General features: G+C 37.9%; 1 protein-coding gene across 1 annotated transcript in view; it reads left to right on the forward strand.

The window, feature by feature from the left end:
- NAALADL2 (N-acetylated alpha-linked acidic dipeptidase like 2) overlaps positions 1-25,456 on the forward strand; it is a 608,694-nt gene that overhangs the window by 434,072 nt on the left and 149,166 nt on the right. Inside the window, exon 10 of the mRNA XM_075202155.1 lies at positions 25,027-25,167. Coding sequence (XP_075058256.1) covers positions 25,027-25,167 — 141 coding nt within the window. The remainder of the gene's footprint in view (positions 1-25,026; positions 25,168-25,456) is intronic.

The following is a 25,456-nucleotide window of genomic DNA, read 5'->3' on the forward strand; positions in this document are numbered from 1 at the left end:
AATAACTGTATTGCACCATCACATAAGCAGTATACTGGGAGAAAAGCAGACAATTTAAATTAGTGAGGGGGGAAATTAGAAGAAGTGGAAAATTTGAAGGTAATAGCAGGAAATTGTTTTATGTGCCATTTTTACTTGCACAATGTAGGTTAAAAATGGCATTGAGTATGCAGATGGATCCTGTGGTTGCTTATACATCTGTATATATACATACCTGGAAAAATATGATAAGTGGCTGATTCACAGTGGGATGTATTCCACGCTGTGTAGTGTATTTTGTGTGAAATCGCTCTGCACATGCCCATATACTCCTATGTCAACTTACATGTATTTGTCACTTAAACCTGTCTGTGCCTTGAGAGGAGCGGTGGGGCAGGGAAGGGCCAAGCTAGGCTGAGTACATTAAAGGCATGTTCATGCCAAAGTGGCTGAAGCAGACCTGCACAAACATAAATATACACCTGTGAGGAGGCGTATGTTTTTATTATGCAAGTGCACTCTGATGATGACTTAAACCATAAACCAGGCACATGTGCTGGTGAAGCAGATGGGATATGCTATAGTTTTGCATATGAGTAAAACTATGCTTGTTTTCTAGGCTCTTTTTTTTCATAGTAAGTTATTCCATTTTTGTGTGCACCTCTGCATCAGCCCTCAGTGATCACTTTATTAGGTACATGTGAACACCTGCTTGTTAATGCAAATATCTAATCAGCCAATCATGTGGCAGCAATACAATGCAAATAAGCATACATACATGGTCAAGAGATTAACTTGATGTTCAGACCAAATACCAGAATGGGGAAAAGAAGTGATCTAACTGACTTTTAGCGTGGAATGATTATTTGTGCCTGGCAGAGTGGTGTGAGTATGTCACGCGCCGGTCCCATAAATAGGCGCCGGCATTGTGACTTTTTCCTTATGAACTATGTTTTGGACTTGTTCCCACTCAGAGACACTACTTTCATACAGGTGCTGCTGGTTGTGTGATCAGGACCTCCTTCCTGATTCTCATTGGTCCTGAGTACTATTTAAATTGCCTGTTCTTCGTGTTACTCAGATTGCCTGGCTCCTGGTTATCATTACTTGTTCCTCTGTTTGGGCCTCCTGAGTCTATTGTTGCTGTGACCTGCCGGCTGGACTTACCTAATTCATCGTTGCACTTGGTACCTGTAGTTCTACGCTGTGCACAGAGTTTGCTGCTGCTGTTACCTGCTAGCTGGACTTCCGCTTATGACATCTTCGCATCTGGTACCTGTAGTTCTACTATGCTGAATCTACTATCATGGATGTCTGCTGATTGAACTTTTGCTTTTACATCTATGCACCTGGTACCTGTAGTCCTCTGTTGTCCGTTGAACTTTACCGCTGTCAAGTTACAGATTGGAAACATCTTCCGTGAGTTGATCGCTGCATATTCAAGTTGATTCTATGCACCGGTGCTGTATGTTCAAGCTGGCTCCTGTTAAAGACTCTCCTGTGATTCTGCTCGCTATTCTACTGTGACTGTGTTCCATAGCGAGCTTGCTATTAAGTTTACTACTATTGAATTTCTTCTCGTGATCTTTGCTATATTTTAAGATATCTCTGTGTTGGATTGTTGCTGGAAGATATTAGCCTTAAGGGGCGGCACGCAGCTGGGATTCTTTGCTTTTCTATTACTTCTAAGTAATGGACTGTTTAAGGGCTCTTTGCTCTGTTCGATCATATTGGGATTGATATATATTGTCGAAGAATTATCGTGATACCTGTGACCACCTGCCATGTGGAATATACCATCTTTATTTCTGGACTATTTGCTATTTCATCCCATTACAGTTGCTCAGAGTTACTAACAAACTGAAGTATATATTGTGAATTGCATTCTGTTTGTATTCCATTGCCGTGTGTGCTTTCCATGTTATATATATTCTTCCATTGCCATTATACCATCTGCATATATACCTGTTGTGTCATCAAGCAATATATCCTTCAATTTTACCATCTCTCCAGTGTCTTATTGCTACTGATATTCAGCCTGAGTGTTGCCTCCCCTATCCTCTGTCACTTTTGAGATAGATCATTATAGACAGAGGCAAGGGATCATTAAAAAAAACTACTCAAATCGTGACAAGTAGCTCAAATAACTATGCATTTCAACTGTGTTATGCAGAACAACATCTATGAATGCACAACACATCAAACCTTGAAGTGGTTGGACTACAGCAGCAGAAGACCACACCACGTTCCACCACTGTCAGATAAGAAAAGGGAACTGAGGCTACAGTGGGCACAGGCCCACCAATACTGGACAGTTTAAGATTGGAAAAATATTGCCTGGTCTAACAAATTTTGATTTCTGCTGTGAAATGCACATATAGGGTCAGATGTTGATGTAAATAACATGAATCCATAGATCCATCATGCCTTGTGTCAACAGAGCAGGCTGGTGTTTGTGGTGTAACAAGCGACGGAATGTTTTCTTGGCAAATATTAGACTCCTTAATACCAATTGAATATAGCCTGAATGCCACAACCTAGCTCAGTATTGTTGCTGACAATGTGCTTTCGTTTATGGCCACAATCTACCTACCTTCTAAAGGCTACTTTCAGTAGGATAATGTGCCATGTCACAAAGCACATGTAAAGTATTTCTAAATTGTTTTATCTGTGTATGTATTTTAATTTATACAATATCCTTGATATTAAACACTGAGTAAATAAAGACACTTATGGCGCTTTTCATTTCCACTGGAGTGATCTGTTCTCTAATGAATAGAAGGTCATGTTTTTTTGGACATTAGGAGGAAAAACAGATATGAAATGAATCCCATTCAAATTATTGAAAAACTTGGCCCTTGTTAAAAATAGGTGCAGTAATAGTAGATGTGATATAAACATACATATTTTATAAGATAATGTGTAGTTCAATTTCCCATTTCTCTTGTACAATTCCCACGCAAAGATGATTAATATGGTTATAAAGGATGTTATTATGGAATAAGGTAATTGTAAAAGGCCAAGCTTTCAATAATATTGCATATGATGGTATTTTTTTCATATTCAATATATATTCTCAGCTAAAGTAGTATTGCATGGAATATGCTGTCTATAGAGATAATGAGAATGGTTCAAAAGCCAGCTAAATATTCTTTTTAGACTAGATTGTTTTATTGTGTACCATTACTATGAATACTGAATCATTCCTCTGTGTTATCTACTTTTTTTCACAAGCTTACATTCTATAGGAAAATAGGAGATAGTTTAATACATGTGGTTAAGTGTCACAGATTGCATGTAGGTCCAGCCAGAATGCAATAGGAAAAATAGCTTAGTGGGGTTATGTGATCCAGTCACACACAAGTTGGTTTGGGGATAAGTAGTTTGTTTGAGTTTAGAAAGTGAATAAAGTTCTTCAAGATCTGTGTACTCCCGCCTACAAGACTTCTCTTCTGCTGCTCCCCACTTTTGGAATTTCCCACCACGCCAAATCAGGCTTTCCCACAGCCTTTAAATCTTTAGATGCCCTTCGAAAAACTCATCTTTGTTTTAGAGCTTACCTTATCGCCGATTGTACTATTCACACTACTGCACTCTAACACCCGTTCCAATCTCCACTCTGAGCCACACGTGCTCCTCTTGTTTCAGCTGTAACCTATACCATACCCTTTGTTTTCATGTCTGCATCTATTTTATCTACCTTGTTTGTCCTGTTTTATGAATGTTCTGTTTTCTCTTTTCCCTACTGAACAGCACTGTGGAGCACTGTAGTGCCTTACAAATTCATTCACTTACATTTTCCATACCACTTCTTCTAAATTTCCACTTCAACTACTGCCCTTCATCGCACCAAAAATCAGGAATGTGTTGGCATGTGAACGAACTCTATTCCTCCCAACTTATTTTAATGTCCTGTCTTGCAAAGTAAACATAGACCATACACATAGAGAAATGTGTAGCAGTTAGGAATGTCCATAATCCTTCCATATCACTTACTGTTCTCTGCAAAATGTACACAGCATTTTGAAACCCACATCTATAGATACATAGGAGCATGTTTCTCAGATAGACTTTCACAAGGCACATTTAAAACTCTTGGGTCATGTGACTCATACTGACTACTTCATTCCTAATAGTTGATGCATTTGAAACTTGTTAATTTTTTACTGCATAGATTGTATTTGAGGATGGTTTACAGTTTTTTTTTATTGATAACTCCTTATTCACCCTACATTGGGGGGGACTGCAATTTAATCTTGTGTAGTCAACATTAGCAGCTGCTGGACAAAGTAAAGTGTTTAGATCAGTGATGTGCAACAGGAGGTGCAGGCACTCACAGGTTTCACCTGATATTCCTTTTGTGGTCCTTATTCTTTTGATTATCGTGTCACATTAATTATTTTTGGAATGGTACATTTATGTTATGTGTAGCCCCATTTTAGGACCAATTTTCAATTGTGGTTCCTTTTAAAAATTATCACTATTTCAACTTTGAGGAATGTTAATAAAAACCGTTTTGGTGTGGGCGTATTGTGACCTTAGATAAGGCCCTTTTGCTCACCTTGTTCTATGCCCATATTCAATTGGTCAGGGAAACACAATACATTCTAATACAAAATGTGAATTACATGCAATCTTTATTAAGAGCGGAATATATAATTATTGATTACTGTCACCTCCTTCGCTCTGGCCTTCCCAACTCCCACATCGCCCCTGTCAAGTGCTGCCTACTTTATTTGTCTCTCCTGACACTCTATCTCAGCTGTCCCTCTTTACAAACCTCTACATTGGCTCCCTGTGACCTACAGAATTAAATGTAAACTCCTCACCCTCACCTACAAAGGTCTCAACCAATTCTCCTCCTCCTACATCTCCAATATCATCTCTAGTCACACCACTTGACGCCTCAGCTCCGCCAATGACAGCTGCCTCACTGCCACACTGATTAACTCTTCCCACTGATGCCTCCAGGACTTGGCCTGGACTGCTATTCCACACCCTATAGCCTCTACTACAAGGCTTCAAGTGTGTCCTAAAGACTAACTTCTTTATTCAATCCTATCAGTTCTCTTCCCTACTCCTTTGCCTCGGCTATCACCTCCACTCCCCCACTCAGAGTACCACATTTGAGTCTTCCCTTTACCTTCACGAACCAGGCCCATTTTATATATATAAACCTGTGTACCTCCAGGCCTGTTTCCCTAGCCCTAACGTGTTTAGCCGAAGTTCACTTTACAGTGGACATTACAGCTGCTAATATTACTGTCCTGTAAATAACTTGATCTGCATTACAAAGCCATCTGAGTGTAATTTGATTAATTTGTTTAATCTCCCTCCTTTTTATTCTATTCTCTCTCCTTTTCCTTCTCCTCTCAATGTTTCACTCTCCTTTTATTTCTTTTCTCGCTCTCTCCTTTTCAGATTTTTTTTCACTCTCTTGTCTTTCCTTTCATCTCTTACCTTTTCTCTTTTTCAGTGTCTCTCTCCATGTTTCACCCTTTTCTCTGTCTGTATCTAATTCCACTGCCTTCTCACAGCAGCAATATGTCTGAGCCTTTTATAGTGTATTTCACCTTTTATGTTTTGCCAAGCAAAACAAAATATACCATGACGTGGAATGGAACTAATAAAGGTAAAATCCAGTTGGAAATTAAAAGTAAAATTTTGGGTGGAACATATTTGATAGGGGAATTTATTCCACCAGAGAAATGTCTAATGACATCCAATGTGAATCTTAATTGCAAGATGAATCTTGAAATTCAGGAAAAGGGCCACTGAGGTGTTTGAAGGCTTTGGATGAACACCTGTAACTTCAAGTGGAGGAGTGTAGTAGGGTTGTCCAAACAAAAACTGTTCTTCATGCTGATGGTGATGGTGACTGTGGGAAGGAACATTGGTGTGTCTAGGCAAAGGGTTGGGGTAAGTAGCACATTCTGGTAGCCAATAGATTACAGTATTTATTGTCACAAAGCTTGTCACAATGGCATTTTCTAAGGTAATAAAAGGCCTCTGAAGCAGCTGTATTTTTCTAAAAATACATTGTAATAATAAGGCATTCTATATTTTGTCTTGCACCATACTGTATATAGATGAGTTGGCAATCAAGAGAAGTAAGTCTTTAATCTAACAGTTCTCATGTAGGAAGTAAAATAATAATAATAATAATAATAATAATAATAATAATATGTTGAGTGTGTTTACTTCACCAATAATTCACATAGCCAAATATTGCAGTGATATATTTATATTCCAATAGACAACGACAAATTATATTGTACTGTGATTGCACTTTTAAATTGACTTTTTAAAGATGCAATTTTTTACAATGTTCCATTTATAATAAATAAATAATAAATAATTCAATTATATTTATTTAAACATTGATATTGTTATAAAGCATAATAACGCATTATCCAACAATTCGGAAGGTAGTATATTTGCTTATCTATAAGGCATATTGTCAAACAGACCCATTTTCAAGGTATCATACATACTCTGAAATGTTTTAGAAACCTTCCTGGTCCAATTTTAACACAAAACACTCAGTATAATTATAATGATTAAAATATACATTTTGGCTACAGCTGCAATAAACCACAAACAATGCAATACTATGTTTCCATTATTGGACATATAACCAAGTGTAATCCTATTTACATTCATCATTTTACATTTCTAGAGTCCATACATAGCACAGTGAAATCTGTACTCAAAACATCTGAATGTGGTTGTCAGGCTTTTAGGTATAGTGAGACTAATCGGTTTAACATCATGGGGTAAATTTATCAAGCTGGAGGTTTGAAAAAGTTAAGAAGTTGCCTATAGCAATCATAATCTAGTTATCATTTATTTAGTACACTCTACAAAATGACAGCTAGAATCTAATTGGTTGCTATACGCAACATCTCCACTTTTTCAATCACGCAGCTTGATAAATGTACACCGAGTCTGCCTATGAAAATGTGTTCTTGGGTCACATAATGCCTAAAAACACACAAGGCAAGAGAGTGTTAAATAATGTAAAATAAAAATAAACTATATGTTGTAACACTTCAGTATTTTTAATTATTATTGTTGACAATGGTCTACTTAACACCAGAACAACATATTTAAGTTATTGTTGTCATTTAATACATTTTTAAATATTTTATAACAATCATAATTGGCAAACTGTCAGGTCTCATTGTTAACATAATATTTTTAGTTGATTGATTTTTAATTGTGTAACTATGCAGTTCTAGATATCTAGATTTCAACCAAATGTACACTATTGAATATGCTTGTTTTTCTTCCCAACCCCTTGTGTCAATAACACTTTTCACCTAAAAAATACTGGGACACATTGAAAATCAATGCATTGCAGCTGTTATTGGCCTATTTAAAGTAATTCACAAATCCACAACAAATTTCACAAATTTCCACTCAGCACCACACTGGATTTTTTTTTTTTACAATACTAGCACTGTTTAAGGTAAAAAAATTACTAATTTATTAAAGTAAGGTCAGCATGTTGTACTCCTCAAATCTCCAGAGATTCAGGGTTTGTTTCCACAATAAGAGCATGGGTCCCCTTACCATGTTGAAACCAGGTAAGGGCAACTCACCACAGACTTGGATACTCCAATAAGATAGCACACAAAAAACAGTGTGTCCCCCATTCCTGACGAGTGCTACCAGCTTCTTGCTGAGAAACTAGGCTCTTCCAAGCCTCCTTGGGCTACTGGGCCTGGGGTAATAAATGGGATTGGGAAACCCTTAAATGGTAACTATCCCACCCTTTAGTTTACCAAGAAATTAAAATAAAACAACCTGTAAAATCTGCAATTTTGGACTTTAAAGCGCTAATCTTTAATTAAATAAAACCAATTCAAACTTCAAATCCATGTTCACCATTTAGAAAATGTAATGTATCATCATCAGTTATTTATATACTGCCACTAATTCCGCAGCGCTGTACAGAAAACTCATTCGCATCAGTCCCTGCCCCATTGGAGCTTACTGTCTAAATTCCCTAACATACACACACACACACACACATGGGTCAATTTTGATAACAGCCAATTAAATTACTAGTATGTTTTTGGACTGTTGGAGGAAACCGGAGCACCCAGAGGAAACCAGCATAAACACAGGGAGAACATACAAACTCCACACAGATAAGGCCATGGTTTATATTCGAAGTCATGACCCCAGTGCTATGAGGCAGAAGTGCTAACCACTAGGCTACTGTGCTGCCCACCTTTATATATGAGAAACGGGTGGCACTGTTCTTCAGCTGCCTATAGTTACAGTCACTCATACAAGTCAACTTAACATATGTATTAATTTCCTGCTCTATGTCAATTTGTGTGCATTTAGAAATTAGAGTTGAGTTTTGTATTGTTTTATGTGGATTCCTTAATACATAACAGGCCTATTTATGTTCATGCGGGTGATTTAATATATTCACAAGGAGCTTTGGAGTTTACAGGTGTAATATAACACTGCAATTACAAACTACAAACATTACTGCATGTTATTCAGACATACAATTTTTATTTGTTTACTTATAACAATTTTGACAATATTTCTTATCTTGGTTGGATTTTGGGTAGGGGTTGTTTAATTGAATTGTATCTTCAGACACTCAGTGAACTTAGCATTTTTTCACTATCGTCACCCATTGCGTTCCTTTACACTACATTTTTGTGCCTCATTTCTTTTGGCCCCATAGTCTTTAATGCCCAAAGGTAATTTTTTAAAACATGTTAAAAGTACTGTTCACAAACAAAAATCACTCCGCATAAAAGGTTATTAACTTCAACTAAGCACTGAATGTATTTGTATTTTAAAATACCTTGGCACCTTATGCTAGTTATTAGTAGTGACCTTTCAGAATAAGCAACCTAACAATGGCAGAGCTCAATCAGTTCATTTTTATGTAGTAATCTCATGTTTTTTTGTAATTAGTGACTCTTTTATATTTTTTTACTTTTACACAACAGAACATACCCAATGTCCAAATCATGCTGAGCTACCTCTGCCTAATTTATTATTAAATATATTAAGCATTTGTTATATTTAAAATGAGAAAACATAATTGGACAATGTAAATCTGTGTCTGCAGGGACATGCTGAGATCATGGATAGTTTTAAAGAAATGTCACACAGAACACGATAAAGGTGACTAATAAAAGAGTGAATGGCTACAATGAGCATTGGGTTTCATTAAATAACAGACAGGAAACATGCATTATTCAAAAATAACAGTTGTGTTGCCTCACCTTGATCTAAGATGCAAGAGCATCATTAACTAGCATAATTAAACACAATACAGAGCATGTTATTGGTGATTCGGTAACAAGAGGCAATGACCTCTTCTTCATAATGGCCAATAAACTAAATTACTTTCATTGTTAATAAATACAGCAATGCAATTAGATGTCACTGCTCAGAAAGAAATGACTTTGAGATATATCCTATCAGAAAAAGTCCTTTGTTTGAAAAACAATAGAGATGGTTTATAGATATACTAATTACAGAACATTTTGAATTTCCAAACAGAAGATGATTTTTACATTATTATAGACATTTATGGGTGTTTCGAGACCCATGACCCATTTAATAAATGTTCTGTTAATTTTTCAAATGCAATACTAATAATTTAATTCATTAATTTTAGTCTGAAGTGGGCAGGGTTTTGATTACATTGATTTGATGCAAATTGCATCATCATGGCTTGGTCTCATGCTGCAAGGCAAATAATGTTTGTAGAAGGTGTGGATGGGGCCTTGTTTGCGAAATTGGGTAAACACATGCTCCCGCACTTGTCTCTTGGACCTTCCCTACGGGATGTCCTTGAGGCATCCACAAAGTTTGACTGTTATGTTGTTTAGGGTCCTATTTAATAATTTGCAGGTTTTTGCCCCATTAAGTATCATTTGTCATCTCAACAATGACAATGACTTGCCAGGGCAATTTTATAGACACACCATGTCGGGACAGCACATCCAATAGGAGCCTGTTCCGATGATGACTGTTTTCTAAGGAATGGTAGTAAACTGCACATTGGAGAGCAGCAACAATGCCAAAGAGGGATCCAAAGATCCCTGTTCTATGATGCTCACCCCAAAGGATTGATTGGCTAATGCCATCTGGGTCAAGCTCTGAAAAGTTAAGCTTTTTTATATAAAATTGGCTATAATACTCAATGGGGACTGCAGTTTAATGCAGTACTTTTACTGCGGAGGAGATATCTCTGATATCTCCTGAGTTAGGCTTTTCTTCAATTGACCTTTTACTTGAAAATACCTAAATCATTTTAAAAAGCAGTTTAAGAAATGTCCCCTTTTATTAGCAACTTATTAGTTAAATTTGTAAGAATATTGGTGTAGGATCTGGCTTCATTTTCCATTTTTTATAACATAAACAAAGCATCTGCTCTAATTACTAGGGGTAGATTTGTTTGTTTTTTTGTTTTTTTGTTTTTTGTTTATACAGATAGGAAAAACAAAGGAAACATGCCACTGAATGTAATAAAGGATGGCATATAATATCCTATTTAAACAAAACCTATATTGTGTTAGAGAGAAACTGGTTCTGCTTCATTAGCATTTGGATTCATTATTTTCATATTATTATCCATAATTTATGTAGAGCTAACAAATTCTGCTGCACTGTTCAATGTATAAATTATATATAAAATAAAAAAATGTAAGTGTTATTTAAAGTGAGCCCGTCACTGTAAATTTTACTTTATGAGTAGGATACATATAACACCATATCATGCTATAGGTTTGTTTTATATGTAATATTTTTCTAATTAGTTTTCTCCTCCACTGTGTGGGCAGTTGCTATTGTCAGTTGAATCACCTTTTAAACTTTAAAGTGCAGATAAATGTAAGGTGCTCAAAACTGAACATTGTTACTCCAGGTCCACTAACATCAAGTAGAAACAACAAAGTCATGGCAACACCAGACCTAAATGAACACACAGTTGCTTTATTGCTACAGATGGAAGTGAGTAAGATATAGCAGGCCTGAGTCATTAAGGAAAGTAAGGCAATAAAGGAGTATATTTTCTCCTGGACAAAACATGTTACAATGTAAGGGGTGCAAATTAGCTTATTATTTTTCATGTAGCACACAAATACTTGATAGCTTTTTTTTTATACTGAAATTGAAAATTGATCTAAGACATGCCTTATCCAACTATAAATCTGTCCCCACCTTTTAAATTTACTTCCTCCTCCAATGCAACATGGTTTTGCCCAGGTGCAAAGTTACTCCTTTTTTATCCCTTGCTCTGCTTAAAGACTCACACCCACCAGATCTTGTTGCACTTAAGGTCTATAGGGTGCAAATTTGCTCCTGGACAATCCATGTTGAGTTGCACGGAGCACAACTGCATTTGTTTTAGTAAATGCAAGGAAAGTACTGTCTACTTTTGTATGTAGCACATAAATACTAGTTTTAATTTAATACTATAAATGAGAGGTGAGCTGGAATACCTACACTAGATATGTCTGTACATTTTTAATTTGCCCCTTCACCTTAAGCAGAGCAACATGGATTTGCCAAGGTCAAATTTGCACCATCTAGTTGGATGTACTAATAGATCAAAAGGAGAACCTAACTGTGCCCACTATGGTACTGCAACATGCTAAGAGGTGGGCGGCACAACTGATGTATTGAATGACGAACAGTCTTGACTAATCAATAAAACATCCACATGAAAATATTCTAAAAATGTTGTCTGGGGGGAAATTAATAGGATACACTGGAAAAGATAGAAATGTACTACATATTTGGGTAAACATTATAAAATAATTTCTAACCAACATAATAAAAAACAGACTAGCTATAAAAATTGATGCTACACATTAGAATATGATAAAACCATGTGGCTAGATCAATAATTCAAAATTTGGGTATACTTTAAAAAAATTGAAAACAGTTAAAAAGAATGTGAATACAGACTGACGTAAAAATCATGTTTTCTGCAATTGTCATTATGACTAGTCAGTATGTTTATCCCCTTTAATTGAAGCCCATTGATGCATTTTGAAGCCCCAATATCAAGTGTGTCAGTTATTTTATACAGATGTCTTGCATGAAGAAAAATAGAACTCTACAAAATGGGACAACTTTAATTTATTTGATTCCACTTTTGTGGTGATTGAGAATAATACATCAGGTTCTATCATTGTTGAAAACAAATTACATCTGATTTCACTATTCAGTACCAGTGAATATTTGCAGTAGTTTAAGGATGTGCACACTGAAACCGTTGTACTGTGAGAGATGATGAGGAATAAATACTCTGGCCCTTTGCTCAATGGTGGTAAAATGACAATGGACATTTACAATGATAAGTCTAAGGGGTATATTTACTAAACTGCGGGTTTGAAAAAGTGGAGATTTTGCCTATGGCAACCAATCAGATTCTAGCTGTCATTTATTTAGTACATGCTACAAAATGACATCTAGGGGTAAATGTATTAACTTCCGGATTGTTGAACTCCCGCGAGTTCGCCGTCTTCAGCGCTTAAATTTAAAGCGGCGCTGCCTTGTAAAGGGAAACATTTACCCCCTAGAATCTGATTGGTTGCTATAGGCAACATTTCCACTTTTTCAATCCCGCAGTTTAGTAAATATACCCCTAAGTCTGGTAGTGGTAAAAAAAATGGCAAATATGATCTGATCACTCTACATAAAGTACATTGGGCAAGAAAATAAGCCATCATAGCGCCAGCTGTAGTGATGAAAGAGACTACTGATGCCTCCTCATCCTTATACAGTTTTTTTTATAAATATAATGGGTGGCAAACTTTTGGCAATTGAGAACATAATAAAATTGTAATCATAAAAATTAGCTTGCTTCACCAACCGAATCTGAGAAGCACAAACTCCCACATTCTGTTCACACCAAAAAAAATTATCATGTGAAAGAAAGCGCAATTTATCATAGGTTAATATCATACCATACATAATACAATACCAGTCAAAGCCATGCCTGCTAGTTCTTCATCAGTTTTCAATCAACTATAACAATACAAATAAACATTGTGAAGTTCCCAGTCCTCAAAATAAAAGCCATATATTATGTAAAAGGCTAGTTGTCATTGCCAGCCCAAAAAATTTGGTTTGAAAATATTTTCACAATTCCATGGATTTCACGGTAATGGCTATGTGCATAGTATGTACACAATAGGCAAGTCAAGATCACTATAGACCTGAGCTTGGAACCTCATCCTTGACCAAACATATGGGAAGGCAGAAATATACAATACCTGATAAACTAGATGGCAATTCCAAAAATAAAAATGTTAATTGTTCAACATCGTTGTCACTGCTGAGGTGGTGATGGTGATGATGATGTACATGTTGATCATTCTGGGATTGAGGCTTTACATTTGTAAAGTATTTATCAGTTTTGTTAGTTAATGTTGATAATTATTTCACAGCAAAACTACATATAAGCTATGTCTAAATCTGCTAACCATCGCTTCAGGAAATATTACAAAGAAAGCAAAAATACAGCACTACTTATACTACAGCACTCTGCCTAAGCGTGAACTTAGAAAAAATTATAGCTTTAGACATTATGACATTTAAGTGAATCTGGCTAACTCGATGATTGGTGCAGAACAGAAATGGCAGAAATGGCAAATGCCTAGGTGGTATAAGCACTTTATACACCAACACTATTAAAAACCTCTCTACATTTAACATTTTATGCACCTTCTCTGGCTTTTACTTGCTTATTGTGCTGCCTGCTGCTTCCACAGAGATAGCAGAAAGCTGTATAGAAGCGAAAGGAGTGAATCAGAGCAGGGATCCAGAAAATATTAGAAACTCAAAGCATCAAAGCAAATTGCAGACAGATTTTTTTTAAATGTTCCAGATCTTTGCAAACAAAATTTATGATGCTTCATATAACTCTAGTCACAAGGTCAATTAAATCTTGACAGAAAGGCTTACAATGATCAGGTCTTACTTAGATATGGATAAACCCTGCATTGTATTGTAAGTATAGCAGAAAAGATTTAACTTCAAATTGAATATATTATAAAGTATTATTCTTCTATTATGTATAACATTATTAGAATAGTTATGTACAATAAACCAGTTTATGTACAATAAAACAGTTTACATTGTTTTTTGTACAGTATGAGAATGCTTTCTAAGTACTAACAGCATGCTGAAAAGCCTCTCAACAATAATTAATGTATTTGTCTTGGATGTATGCTAGGGGCTATTGTGCTGAACAATAAAAATGCAAGTGTAACTAATAATCTGATGAGTTCAGGTTGTACTGTCATTATAAATTAAGTATTACATATTACTTTGCATTCATTTGTTCCGTTTGATCTTGAAACAAAAATAAATTCTTGCCATTTTATAATTATCATCACAAATCGTAGAACCCGCCACACTTTTCAATATTTTAGATTTGATTAAAATTTGCTTTTTTGTAACATAATCTGATTCAGTGAAAAGTATAAAAATAAAAATACCAAGAGCATTTTAGAAATAGCTATCCAACTCTCGATTGATAAAAACAATAGTTAGCTCTATACAGTGCAACATGAGGCCATTGAGCAACATGCCTGATTGCCGTTGTCACTCTTAATTACTCCCATGCCCACTTCGGACCACTTTGAATTCCTGAAACAAAATTTAACCATGAACTGTCCCCAATTTCGCTGGTGCCTTATTGTGCACAGCAGCACCTGACATCACATTTTCAATACATGACTTAATATTGAATGACAATACACAACAAGACATTTCCCTCACATTTAGATGAATATATAAGGGCCTCCTTAATTCAATGTTGTATTATCCCCAGAATGTGTAAATTTCATATATACCTATCCTTAAAATGACACCATGACCAAAACTGTGTAATATTATAATAGTTTAAATTCAGTTTTAAAGAATATAATGTGTAGATACACACTTTGGTGCTGCACACAAAAACGATCTAAAATTCTTTATGTTCCTACAATTCTAGTGTTGTCTTGTATGTCTTCTAAATTATAAATATCAGTTACATATCTCACAAGGACTATAACCATATAGGGCTCTGCAGCACAGTAGCCCCTGTCCCAGAGGAAAAATGTGGCTTAATGTAAAACACTTTACATTTTTGTCTTTAACAAATTTGTCCAGACAGTTTTAGGATTTGGAAAATAATGAATATAAAATTACTATATATGTTAATCAGACTAATGAGCCAGATTGCTAGTATCACTATTAGCACTCTTCTATATATATATATATATATATATATATATTGTGGCAAGAGCCCGCTACTGCAGAAGCACACGCGAACAACTTCTTCCTTTTTATGGTGCTTTATTGTCAGGATGGTAAATATTTTGACACCGTATACTTGCACAGCAATCATGGAGACCCTAAACGCTAGCTATACATAGACCAGCTCTCTCTCAGGACCAGCCAGCTATCCCAGCGTTTGTCTCTCTGAACGAATGAAACAAACAAGCTTTTACACATGATGCTCCTCCCCCAGCCTTAGCTTGATGTACAGGTGACACACCCACCTTCTCTTTAAAAGAAAACACCCATCACTGGCTCTGTTTGCACAACCAGACACGCCCTGTCTGTTTGCTGAGAGGAAGGATTTCAGATCATGTAAGTTTAACCAAATTTAAACTATTGCTTTACATACATAAGTCTTCACTCTAGGTGCATTACTGCACAAATGTTTTACTCTACTTCCCTGCTTTCTCTGTATATTGCCAGCTAAATGACTCCTTTTGTTACAATATATATATATATACATACACATAATATTTATACTTATACTTATAAGATGTATGAAGCTTTCAATGTAGTATTCCACAATTCTGTTTGTTAGCATTTGCTTTCATTGAAATTCAATCATAAAAAATAATTATGCTATAAACTGGCATCTTTTGCAGGCGATATCAGGATTATTTATTGAATCATCAAGAGTTAATAAATATTGTCTAAAATAAATGTAAAGGAAAATCTTTACAGTAAGATGTAAACTATTATTATTTCCTTCTACTTATAAGTGCCCACAAAATGTCTGCAGTACTTTACATGACATATATAGAGGTACACAATAAACAGACTGCAATGATCTATAACACAAAAAGACCAGACTTATCAATTAAACAAAAAATGCACAGATAGCATGGTAATGCAGATAAAAGTTTTTTACTGGCTAGTGAGTCAGAGTGCTGATTACTTTCCAACGTGAAGTATACCTGAGCGCAATAAAACTAGGGAAGTAGGCCTAGATGTATGGAGGGTGATGAAGTAGTAGAAGGAGAACATGAGGAATGAGAGCCCTTCTCAGGAGACCTTACATTCTAAAGGGACGGGGAAGACACAAATAGGGTGGTACTAGATGGGGGAGTGGAAGTGATAGCCAAAACAGAGGAGAAGGACTGATAGCCTTGAATAAAGAAATTAGTCTTAAGGGCATGCCTGAAGCCTTGGAGAGTAGAGTCTAATCTGATAGGATATGGGAAATCATTCCAGAGATGGAGAGCAGCCCAGGTGAAGTCCTGGAGGTGGGAATAGGAAGAGTAAAATATCACAAAAATGATCAATGATCTACGTACAGAAAATGTCTTCATTCTCATCATCATGGACCACTCTGTTGCTTTCGATACTGTTGATACTCATGTACACCATTCGCTCCATCGGCTTTGTGACACAGTTCTTTCGTAGTTCTCTTTCTACCTATCAAACTGCTAATTCAGTGTCTATACATCTGTCACATCCTCTCCTCCACTCCCACCCTGCAGGGGTCCCATAAGGTTCTGTACTCGGCTTTCTGCTTTTCTCACAGTACCCCTCTTCAACTTGGTGAGCAAAATCACTAGCTCAACCTCCAATAGCAACACTATGTTGATGATACCTATATCTCCTCCTTTGACTACTACCTCTTGTACTATCTTGTGTAATAACTGTTTTTCTTCTATCTTCACATAATTGTGGCAACACTACCTCAAGCTCAATAATTTCAAACCAGAGCTTCACATCTTTCCTCTTTCCAGAGTCACTATCTTTCTTTAAATCTCCCTCACCATCAATAGCATCACAATGTTTCTGTCACGGGCACTAGGAGTCTTTACCCAGGTATCACCAGATGATAGACTTACCAGAGCAGTATAGGTGGTAATATGATACTCTGGTAGCGGGGTGATCACGGAACAGAGGACAGCAGATGATAAGAGAATGCTCGAGGAAAGTCTATGACTAGCAGCACTGGTAATAGGTAGATAACTGTACACGAGGAACTGGATGGACAAGGAAACGTGAGGGTAGTCAGTGGTCTGCGTATAGCAAATTGTACCACTGCTATAGTGAGGAGGAATGTCCAGGAGTAACGAGGAGGTGATGAGAGTCAGCGGTCTGCGTATAGCAAGTTGTACCGCTGTCTGGGTGAAGGAATGGAATCCAGGTGAAGGTATCCGGGGAGTCAGTGGTCTGCGTTAGCAAGTTGTACCACTGCTACGTGAAAGGATACTGGAAACTGGTGACTCAGAAAACAGGGAACAGTGGTCTGCCTCTAGCAAGTTGTACCACTGAAATATATAAGTGAGGAGGAGCACGGGGAGATAAATGCAATGCAGAATATACACGGGCACACTGAACTTGATCCCACGATGATATGCACACAATAATAATAACTGAGCAGCACTGCACAAATATACAAAGTCACGACAACTATCCAGGCTAAACGGTAACACAGTCTAATGATAGCAATAGTCTCAGTGGATAGGAAACTCCGGAGGAGAACAACTCAGTCCAGCTAGATATGCAATACACCAGCACAGTCAATGAGAAGTATGCATACCGTGGCTCAGGAGGCAGGCTGTCAGAGAGAGGAGCAGGGATACCTGTACGGCTGGAGGCCGGCAGGATGCGAGGTCCCAGGAGGGTGGAAGCGGTAACCAAGTAGGTGCAGCGCACGGTAGGTAGACCAGCAAGGATGTAAACAATACTCAGGAAGCAGTAGTATATAGAACTGGACACCTGGAGAACACGGGAGAGTTGAGGCGGTCTAGCTGAGATGAAAGCAGCGGAGCGTTGATCCGATGCAGACAGGCGAGTTGACACAAGCAGGAACGCTGTAGAAGCATGGAGACAGCGGATCGGCTGGCTGCAGACACAATGAGTACTGGAGGGTTGCGATGAGCAGGACACTGCAGATACACGGAGGCAGTGGATAGGAATCAGCTGGTGCAGTCACGATGAAACACGGGAGAGTTGAGGTGAGCAGGATACTGTAGAAGCACGGAGGCAGCAGATAGAAATCAGCTGGTGCAGTCACGATGAAACACGGGAGAGTTGAAGTGGTTTGGAGACTGTAGAAGCACGGAGGCAGCGGATAGGAATCAGCTGGTGCAGTCACGATGAAACACAGGACAGTAGAAGTGGTTTGGAAACTGTAGAAGCACGGAGGCAGCGGATAGGAATCAGCTGGTGCAGTCACGATAAAACACGAGAGAGTTGAAGTGGTTAGGAAACCACAAACGAACAACAGGAATCAGCAGGAGCTGAATACACGAGGAAACACAGAAACACCTTCAGAGGCTCATGGGGAAAGAGACTCCAAGATCAGGCAACGAGGTATTGACCACAGGTGCTTTAAATAGGGAGTGTTGCCTGATCAGCCAATTAACTAAAAGGAACATGTACTGAAGGGTTGAAAGGGCTGCACATGCGCAGACCCTCAGGATGGTGGACGGCCACGGTTCCTAAACACACGAGAAGTAGCACTCACAGTAAGGTGAGTGACAGTTTCCTACTGCCTTGGTTTCACTCATTCCTTTATTCCTCACATCCAGTCTCTCTCCCAGTTCTATTGCCTCCAACTTTGAAATGTTGCCAATATATGCCATTTTCTTACTCAAGATGCAACCAAAACCCTGTTCCATTCTTCCATCATTTCACTCATATTTCCCTTTCTGAAAGCTTCACATTCGTCACACCACTCTGAAAATCCCTACACTGGCTCCCTGTGTCTTCTAGAATTTAATTCAAATGAACCACCTACAAATGAGTTAAAACACCACCCCACCACACAGCTCAAGTCTTATCTTAAAACTCTCTCCACTATACCTGCTTTGAACGACCTATGACCTGTGTTTTTACATTGTCTTCTAAAACCAACTTTCACTTTCATCTATAAGACTAATATCATTCCTCATCACAACCGATCAGACTCTCTCACAGCCTTCAAATCTTTAAAGGTCTCTGAAAACCCATCTTTTTATTAGAATTTACATTGCTCCCATATTTCTACTCACACTGGTACATCTTCACAACTATCCAAATTTCCCCTCACTCCTTTTATCTCAGATGTGCCCTTATCCTATTAGATTGTAAGCTCAATTATGTGCAGGACCCTCCCTACTCCTTGTTTTCATATCTGCTTTATTTTTTCTACATTGTATGCTCCTATTTTATGTACGCCTTGTTTTGTGCAGTACCTTACAAATCAATGACTATAATAAAAAATTATAACAATAACGCTTCTGCCCATTAACAGTATTTTGCAATGCAATTTTTACACTATGTTCATATGTCAATATACCTTAATTTACAATAGCATCTGTATGGTATGTATATTAAACAATAAGGACTCAATAACAGTTTTTTTGCATAAGCTACACATTATTATTATTATTATTATTATCTTTTATTTGTAAGGTGCCACAAAGGGTACATGGCATGCAAACACATTGAATACAAGGTAGTACAAAACAATGTGCAATAAGAAAAGTGTAATAAGTATAGACAAAGACCAATATGTATAAACAAGTAACAATTTAGCAGAGATAATTACATCGGGCAAATAGGTAAAAGTGAATTTCAATGTACAGATAGGAAGGGAAGGTGAGAGGTGGGGAAGTGAATAGAGGGATGCGCCTGTGCCCAATAGAGTGGGCAACACTTACAGGATCAGGGCAGAGATGGAGAAAAGGAGGCACAAGAGAATCGGAAAGATGGGGGCAGGAGTGAAGTGACGAAATGGAGAGAAGAGGCGGAGGGTTCAGGGCAAAGGAAAACAAGAGGAGGAGGATACAAGGATAGAGGGCCTTGCTCAGAGGAGCTTAAAATCTAAAGGTGAGGGGGAGACTGACAGGAGACACAGAGTGGCAAGAGGGGGTGAGGAACAAGAACACTGAGGGGAGAGGAGCAGGTAGTAAGAAAGAGGGGCGAGGTATAGAAAGCTAGGTTAGAGAGAAGAGGGATGGAGAAGGGTAGGATTAGGCGAAGGAAGCATAGGCTAACTTGAACAGGTGGGTTTTAAGGGAGCATTTGAAGTCTGACAGGCTAGGTGAAAGCCTGATAGAACAGGGAAGATGATTGCAGAGAAGGGGGGCATCACGGGAGAAGTCTTAAGGAGTTTGAAGAGGCATTTGAAGAGGATTCGGAAGCGGAGAGGGAGCCAGTGAAGGGCTTCACAGAGAGGGGAGATAGATAAAGACCGGCGGGAGAGATAGATAAGTCAGGCGACAGCTGACTTATGTAGAGTTTTGGTGGCCTCGGAGGAAAGGAAGGATCTGATCTGGGTTATGTTGCAGAGATGGAAGTGGCAGGATTGGGCAAGGGATTAAATGTGAGGGGTGAGGGAGAGGAAGTATTCAAGGGTGACCCCCAGGCATCAAACTTGGGGTTAAGTTATGCACTAACAATGCATATATATGTTAATATATACATTTTTGTGTATCTTTTACTTGCATCTCCCTAAGCCTAGATAGGCGAATGGAAGCAGGCAAGGGCAGAAAGTGGAGGCCGAGTGCAGTAAGGGCATGTTCATGTAAATGCAATGCAATTAGGAGTGGGCACATCCACAGATATTATTATTATTATTATTATCCTTTATTTATTAGGCGCCACAAGAGTTCCGCAGCGCTGTACACAGCACAAACAGTAGACTAAACATGGTGACACATTACAAACGGTTAACAAAAAATACCAAAACTTCAGAGACTCCAGGCAGGCTAATGCAGTAAAGACGGAGCAGAAGAGCAGGTATGGAGAACAGAGGGAAGAGGGCCCTGCTCAAATGAGCTTACATCCTAAGGGAGGGTAGACAGATCTCAGGCACACAGGGAGCAAGTTGAAGTAAGTGGGGAGAGAACAGGGGGGGCGGGAGGAGAGAGGGGAAGAACAGGTGGAGGAGAGGTTAGGTGGAAGGTTGGTAAGCCTTTAGGAACAGGTAAGTTTTGAGTGCCCTCTTGAAGGAGGACAGATTGGGAGTAAGACGGATGGAGCGAGGGAGGTCGTTCCAGTGAAGGGGGGCAGCACGGGAGAAGTCTTGGATTCTGGAGTGGGAAGAGGTGATCAGAGTGGAGGAGAGGCGACGGTCATTGGCCGAGCGCAGGGAGCGGGCAGGGGTGTGAATGGAGAGGAGGTTAGAGATATAGGGAGCAGTAGACTGAGAGAGAGCCTTGTAAGTGACGGTCAGGAGTTTGAAAAGGATTCTGTAAGGAATGGGGAGCCAGTGTAGGGCAAGGCAGAGAGGGGAGGCAGACGAGGAGCGGCGAGAAAGGAAGATGAGTCTTGCAGCCGCATTGAGTATAGAGCGGAGGGGGGCGAGATGGGAATGGGGGAGGCCGGTAAGAAGGAGGTTGCAATAATCAAGGAGGAAGATGATGAGTGCATGGATGATAGTTTTGGTGGCATCCTGGGAGAGGAAGGGCCGGATACGGGCAATGTTGCGTAGCTGGTAGCGACAGGCTTGGGTGAGGGATTGGATGTGGGGGGCGAAGGAGAGAGAGGAGTCGAGGGTAACGCCCAGGCAGCGGAGTTAGGTGACAGAGGAGATGGTGGTATTGTTAACAGTGACAGAGAGGATGTGGTGGGCGGGGAGTCTAGGGGGAGGAAAGACAATCAGTTCAGTTTTGGAGATGTTAATTTTGAGAAAGCGCGATGACATCCAGGAGGAAATGGCAGAGAGGCAGTCAGATACACGAGAGAGGAGGGAGGAGGAGAGATCAGGCGAGGAGATGTAGAGTTGGATGGCATAACTCTTGTTGGTGGTGGGGGCAGGCACAACGATATACAAAGATTATACAAAGATGATAACGATTATCAGCAGCCTTTGGTTAATTGCATTTTGATCCCTCCTGTTGATGGTACCTAAATTTTCAGTGATTATATTATATAAATCTTCACATTACTTCATTGACATTTCCATTTGGTCTACTGCACGAAAAAAGATTCCAGTTTCATTTTAAAGGGTACTGCATATATTAATTTGTATTTTGCATTTGTGTCTGTATTGCATTACATTTTATATGAAAATGTGACTTTCACATTTAATAATAACTGTCCAAACAATTTTATCTCTTCTGTATTTAACATACTATTACATTATTATTGTGTTCAAAGTGGGTAATGTGACTTTAGCACTTGCTACTAACACTGACAAACCACATCTCTACACTATGTCTATGTATTCTCTAAGTTATCATGGAGCATATGTATAAAAGCTTGAATGTCTGGGGTATGTTTGGCACAAATGCTAGTGTGTTAAAAGCTGTTTGCATCTTGAGATCAACAGAACATATGCATCTAAATGTACATTTTCTTGCACGGATGTTCTCCTATGTATATTTGCGACACTCCACCACACTTTATAGCTTTGCAATTACCAATTTGATTTTAAGGACCACCATCATTGGATAGCGTGGTCCAGAACAATCACAATATTTTTTGTCATTTACAAAACTTTTTAAAGGCTTTCAATATTTAAGTAAAATAAACTGTTATTACAGGCAATAATTATAATCCTGATGCTTCTTGATTAGGTGTCTGCAGTCAATGTAAAATACTGCCAATGCCGTGCAGTGGATATGTAATTTATCATTTGCATCACTGACACTGTCTCGGTTTCAAATATGTATTTATTACTGAGAATTGAAGATGGAGCTGTATTTTACATATATTGGATAATCAAGCAATTCGTAATATCTGCAATATAATTTCAAAAACCTGTTCTGACTGATCATTCAATGCAGTTCATTGTCTATTGTAAATGGCTCATAGTTAATAGTTTTCATTTTTGCTTTTGCTGTGTTGCCCGTGTTTTGTATATGATGTCCTGTCTGAATCAATAACTAAAAAAAATTTTGTTTTTAGAAAATTAGGACAAACTAATTGCTAGAATTAATGGCAAAAAAATGGATCTGTCTGCGCTGACTAGTATTTTAGCTGCCTCTGTCTGCTAACATACAACCTATCTACGTATGTTCCAATGAATTAACCTACAAACATATGCAAACAAATCTGGCGCTTATACTCTATAAAATCTCAAAAAGAGCACAAAAAAGGTAGTCCAAAATATATACGTATTCTTAGAGTCCCAAGAACAATGTCCTCAATGTTCATATGGTTCCAACAAGATTTGATCCCAAAAGGAGGGTATTGTGTATCCAGATATAGTTTTCCACCAATGTTCATACATATAAATAAGCAGAAAAAGATTGTGTTATTCTGTATTCACTTATATTTTACTACGATCAAAAAAACCTTATAATGCCCGTGTAGTATAAAAGGTATTTTAATTATCACCATGTGTGACCAGAAGTTCTCCAATGAAACAAATATGCACTTACACAGGAGGATATCTGTGATTCCAAAGATGGTAGTGGATTACACTTGTAGATCTTCAATTAAGTCCACATAATTCTTTGAGTATAAGCTCAAAAGAAAAATAAAAGTGCTCCAAATGGTGCATTACCATAATAAAAATAAATTTATTCTAAGCACAATATAAAAACAAGTAAAGAGGTATAATCTGAGTGAAATCGCTGCTGAACCTGATAAGGTTGGACTCTTACCCCATGAGGGATGATCTTGCGCATGTAGGGAAACCTTTTTATCCCTCTCCAGAGGTCGGGTTGCCGGCTGGTTACCGCTGCATACTTCCCAACACTTGGGTTTGAAATCCTCTCCTCTCAGGAAATCAGTGTGTTCTCTCTCAGTCCTCCTCGTCAGAGGAGAGGGATAAAAAGGTTTCCCTAAATGCGCAAGATCATCCCTCATGGGGTAAGAGTCCAACCTTATCAGGTTCAGCAGCGATTTCACTCAGATTATACCTCTTTACTTGTTTTTATATTGTGCTTAGAATAAATTTATTTTTATTATGGTAATGCACCATTTGGAGCACTTTTATTTTTCTTTTGAGCTTATACTCAAAGAATTATGTGGACTTAATTGAAGATCTACAAGTGTAATCCACTACCATCTTTGGAATCACAGATATCCTCCTGTGTAAGTTCATATTTGTTTCAGTGGAGAACTTCTGGTCACACATGGTGATAATTAAAATACCTTTTATACTACACGGGCATTATAAGGTTTTTTTGATCGTAGTAAAATATAAGTGAATACAGAATAACACAATCTTTTTCTGCTTATTTATATGTATGAACATTGGTGGAAAACTATATCTGGATACACAATACCCTCCTTTTGGGATCAAATCTTGTTGGAACCATATGAACATTGAGGACATTGTTCTTGGGACTCTAAGAATACGTATATATTTTGGACTACCTTTTTTGTGCTCTTTTTGAGATTTTATAGAGTATAAGCGCCAGATTTGTTTGCATATAATTGCTAGGATTGTATGAAGCCCAAGAAGAATTTCTGTTTGCCATGGTTTGGTAGAACTTTAGTTAAAAAATTGTAAATTGATGCAAATTGAAAAATCTGTTAATGAAAAAAATCAAAATCACTCCTTATAACCTCAGCACTGCTTGAGATTTCACCGTGTCATTGCCTTTTAAAGTTAAAAATAATAAGAATAATTAAAATCCAATTACTTTTAATTAGACTCAATTAGCAGAGAAACACTTTTGCAGTTACACTATATACATTATAGCATATTGCAAAGTATAACAAAGATACTATCATGTTTGAGAGATGTAAAGTATAAATGTTATTGCTTGATAAATGAGCATTATGTGTGTTTCATGATTAAACGGTTTCTAAGAAGAATTACGTCAACACTTACATACAATTGTCCTTTTTTCTGCTCAGGTTCAAGTCAGCTGTACTGAGAAGGAGATTTGCCACAAGTCCAATATCAGCTCTGTACAGATTCAAGGAGATGCTGATTTCTTCATCAACCAACTTGGAATACCAGCTGCTCACTTTGTTTTTGAGCGTAGTAAAACCAAGGTATTCCACACTTTAGCTTAACTTGCATACAATGAGCATGGAGCAGGGTTTATTAAACTTTTGAGTGTGATCTGAGAAGCAGCATTGGATGTGACAAGCATTTCATGCCCAAAGCAAATTAATAAAACATTTCTGTCCTAAAAAAATGAGGGCTCTGCTGTTTGGTGCACTGTGCACATTATTTACATGTAGTGGGAGGCTTCATTTAATGTTTTGAAGCAGATTGACAAACAATGCAATAAGCCTGGATCCATCTGTAACTAGCAACAGCATTTGTCTTCCATGTGAA

The sequence above is a fragment of the Mixophyes fleayi genome, chromosome 3 (assembly GCF_038048845.1).
Source record: "Mixophyes fleayi isolate aMixFle1 chromosome 3, aMixFle1.hap1, whole genome shotgun sequence".
In the NCBI taxonomy this organism is placed as follows: domain Eukaryota; kingdom Metazoa; phylum Chordata; class Amphibia; order Anura; family Limnodynastidae; genus Mixophyes; species Mixophyes fleayi.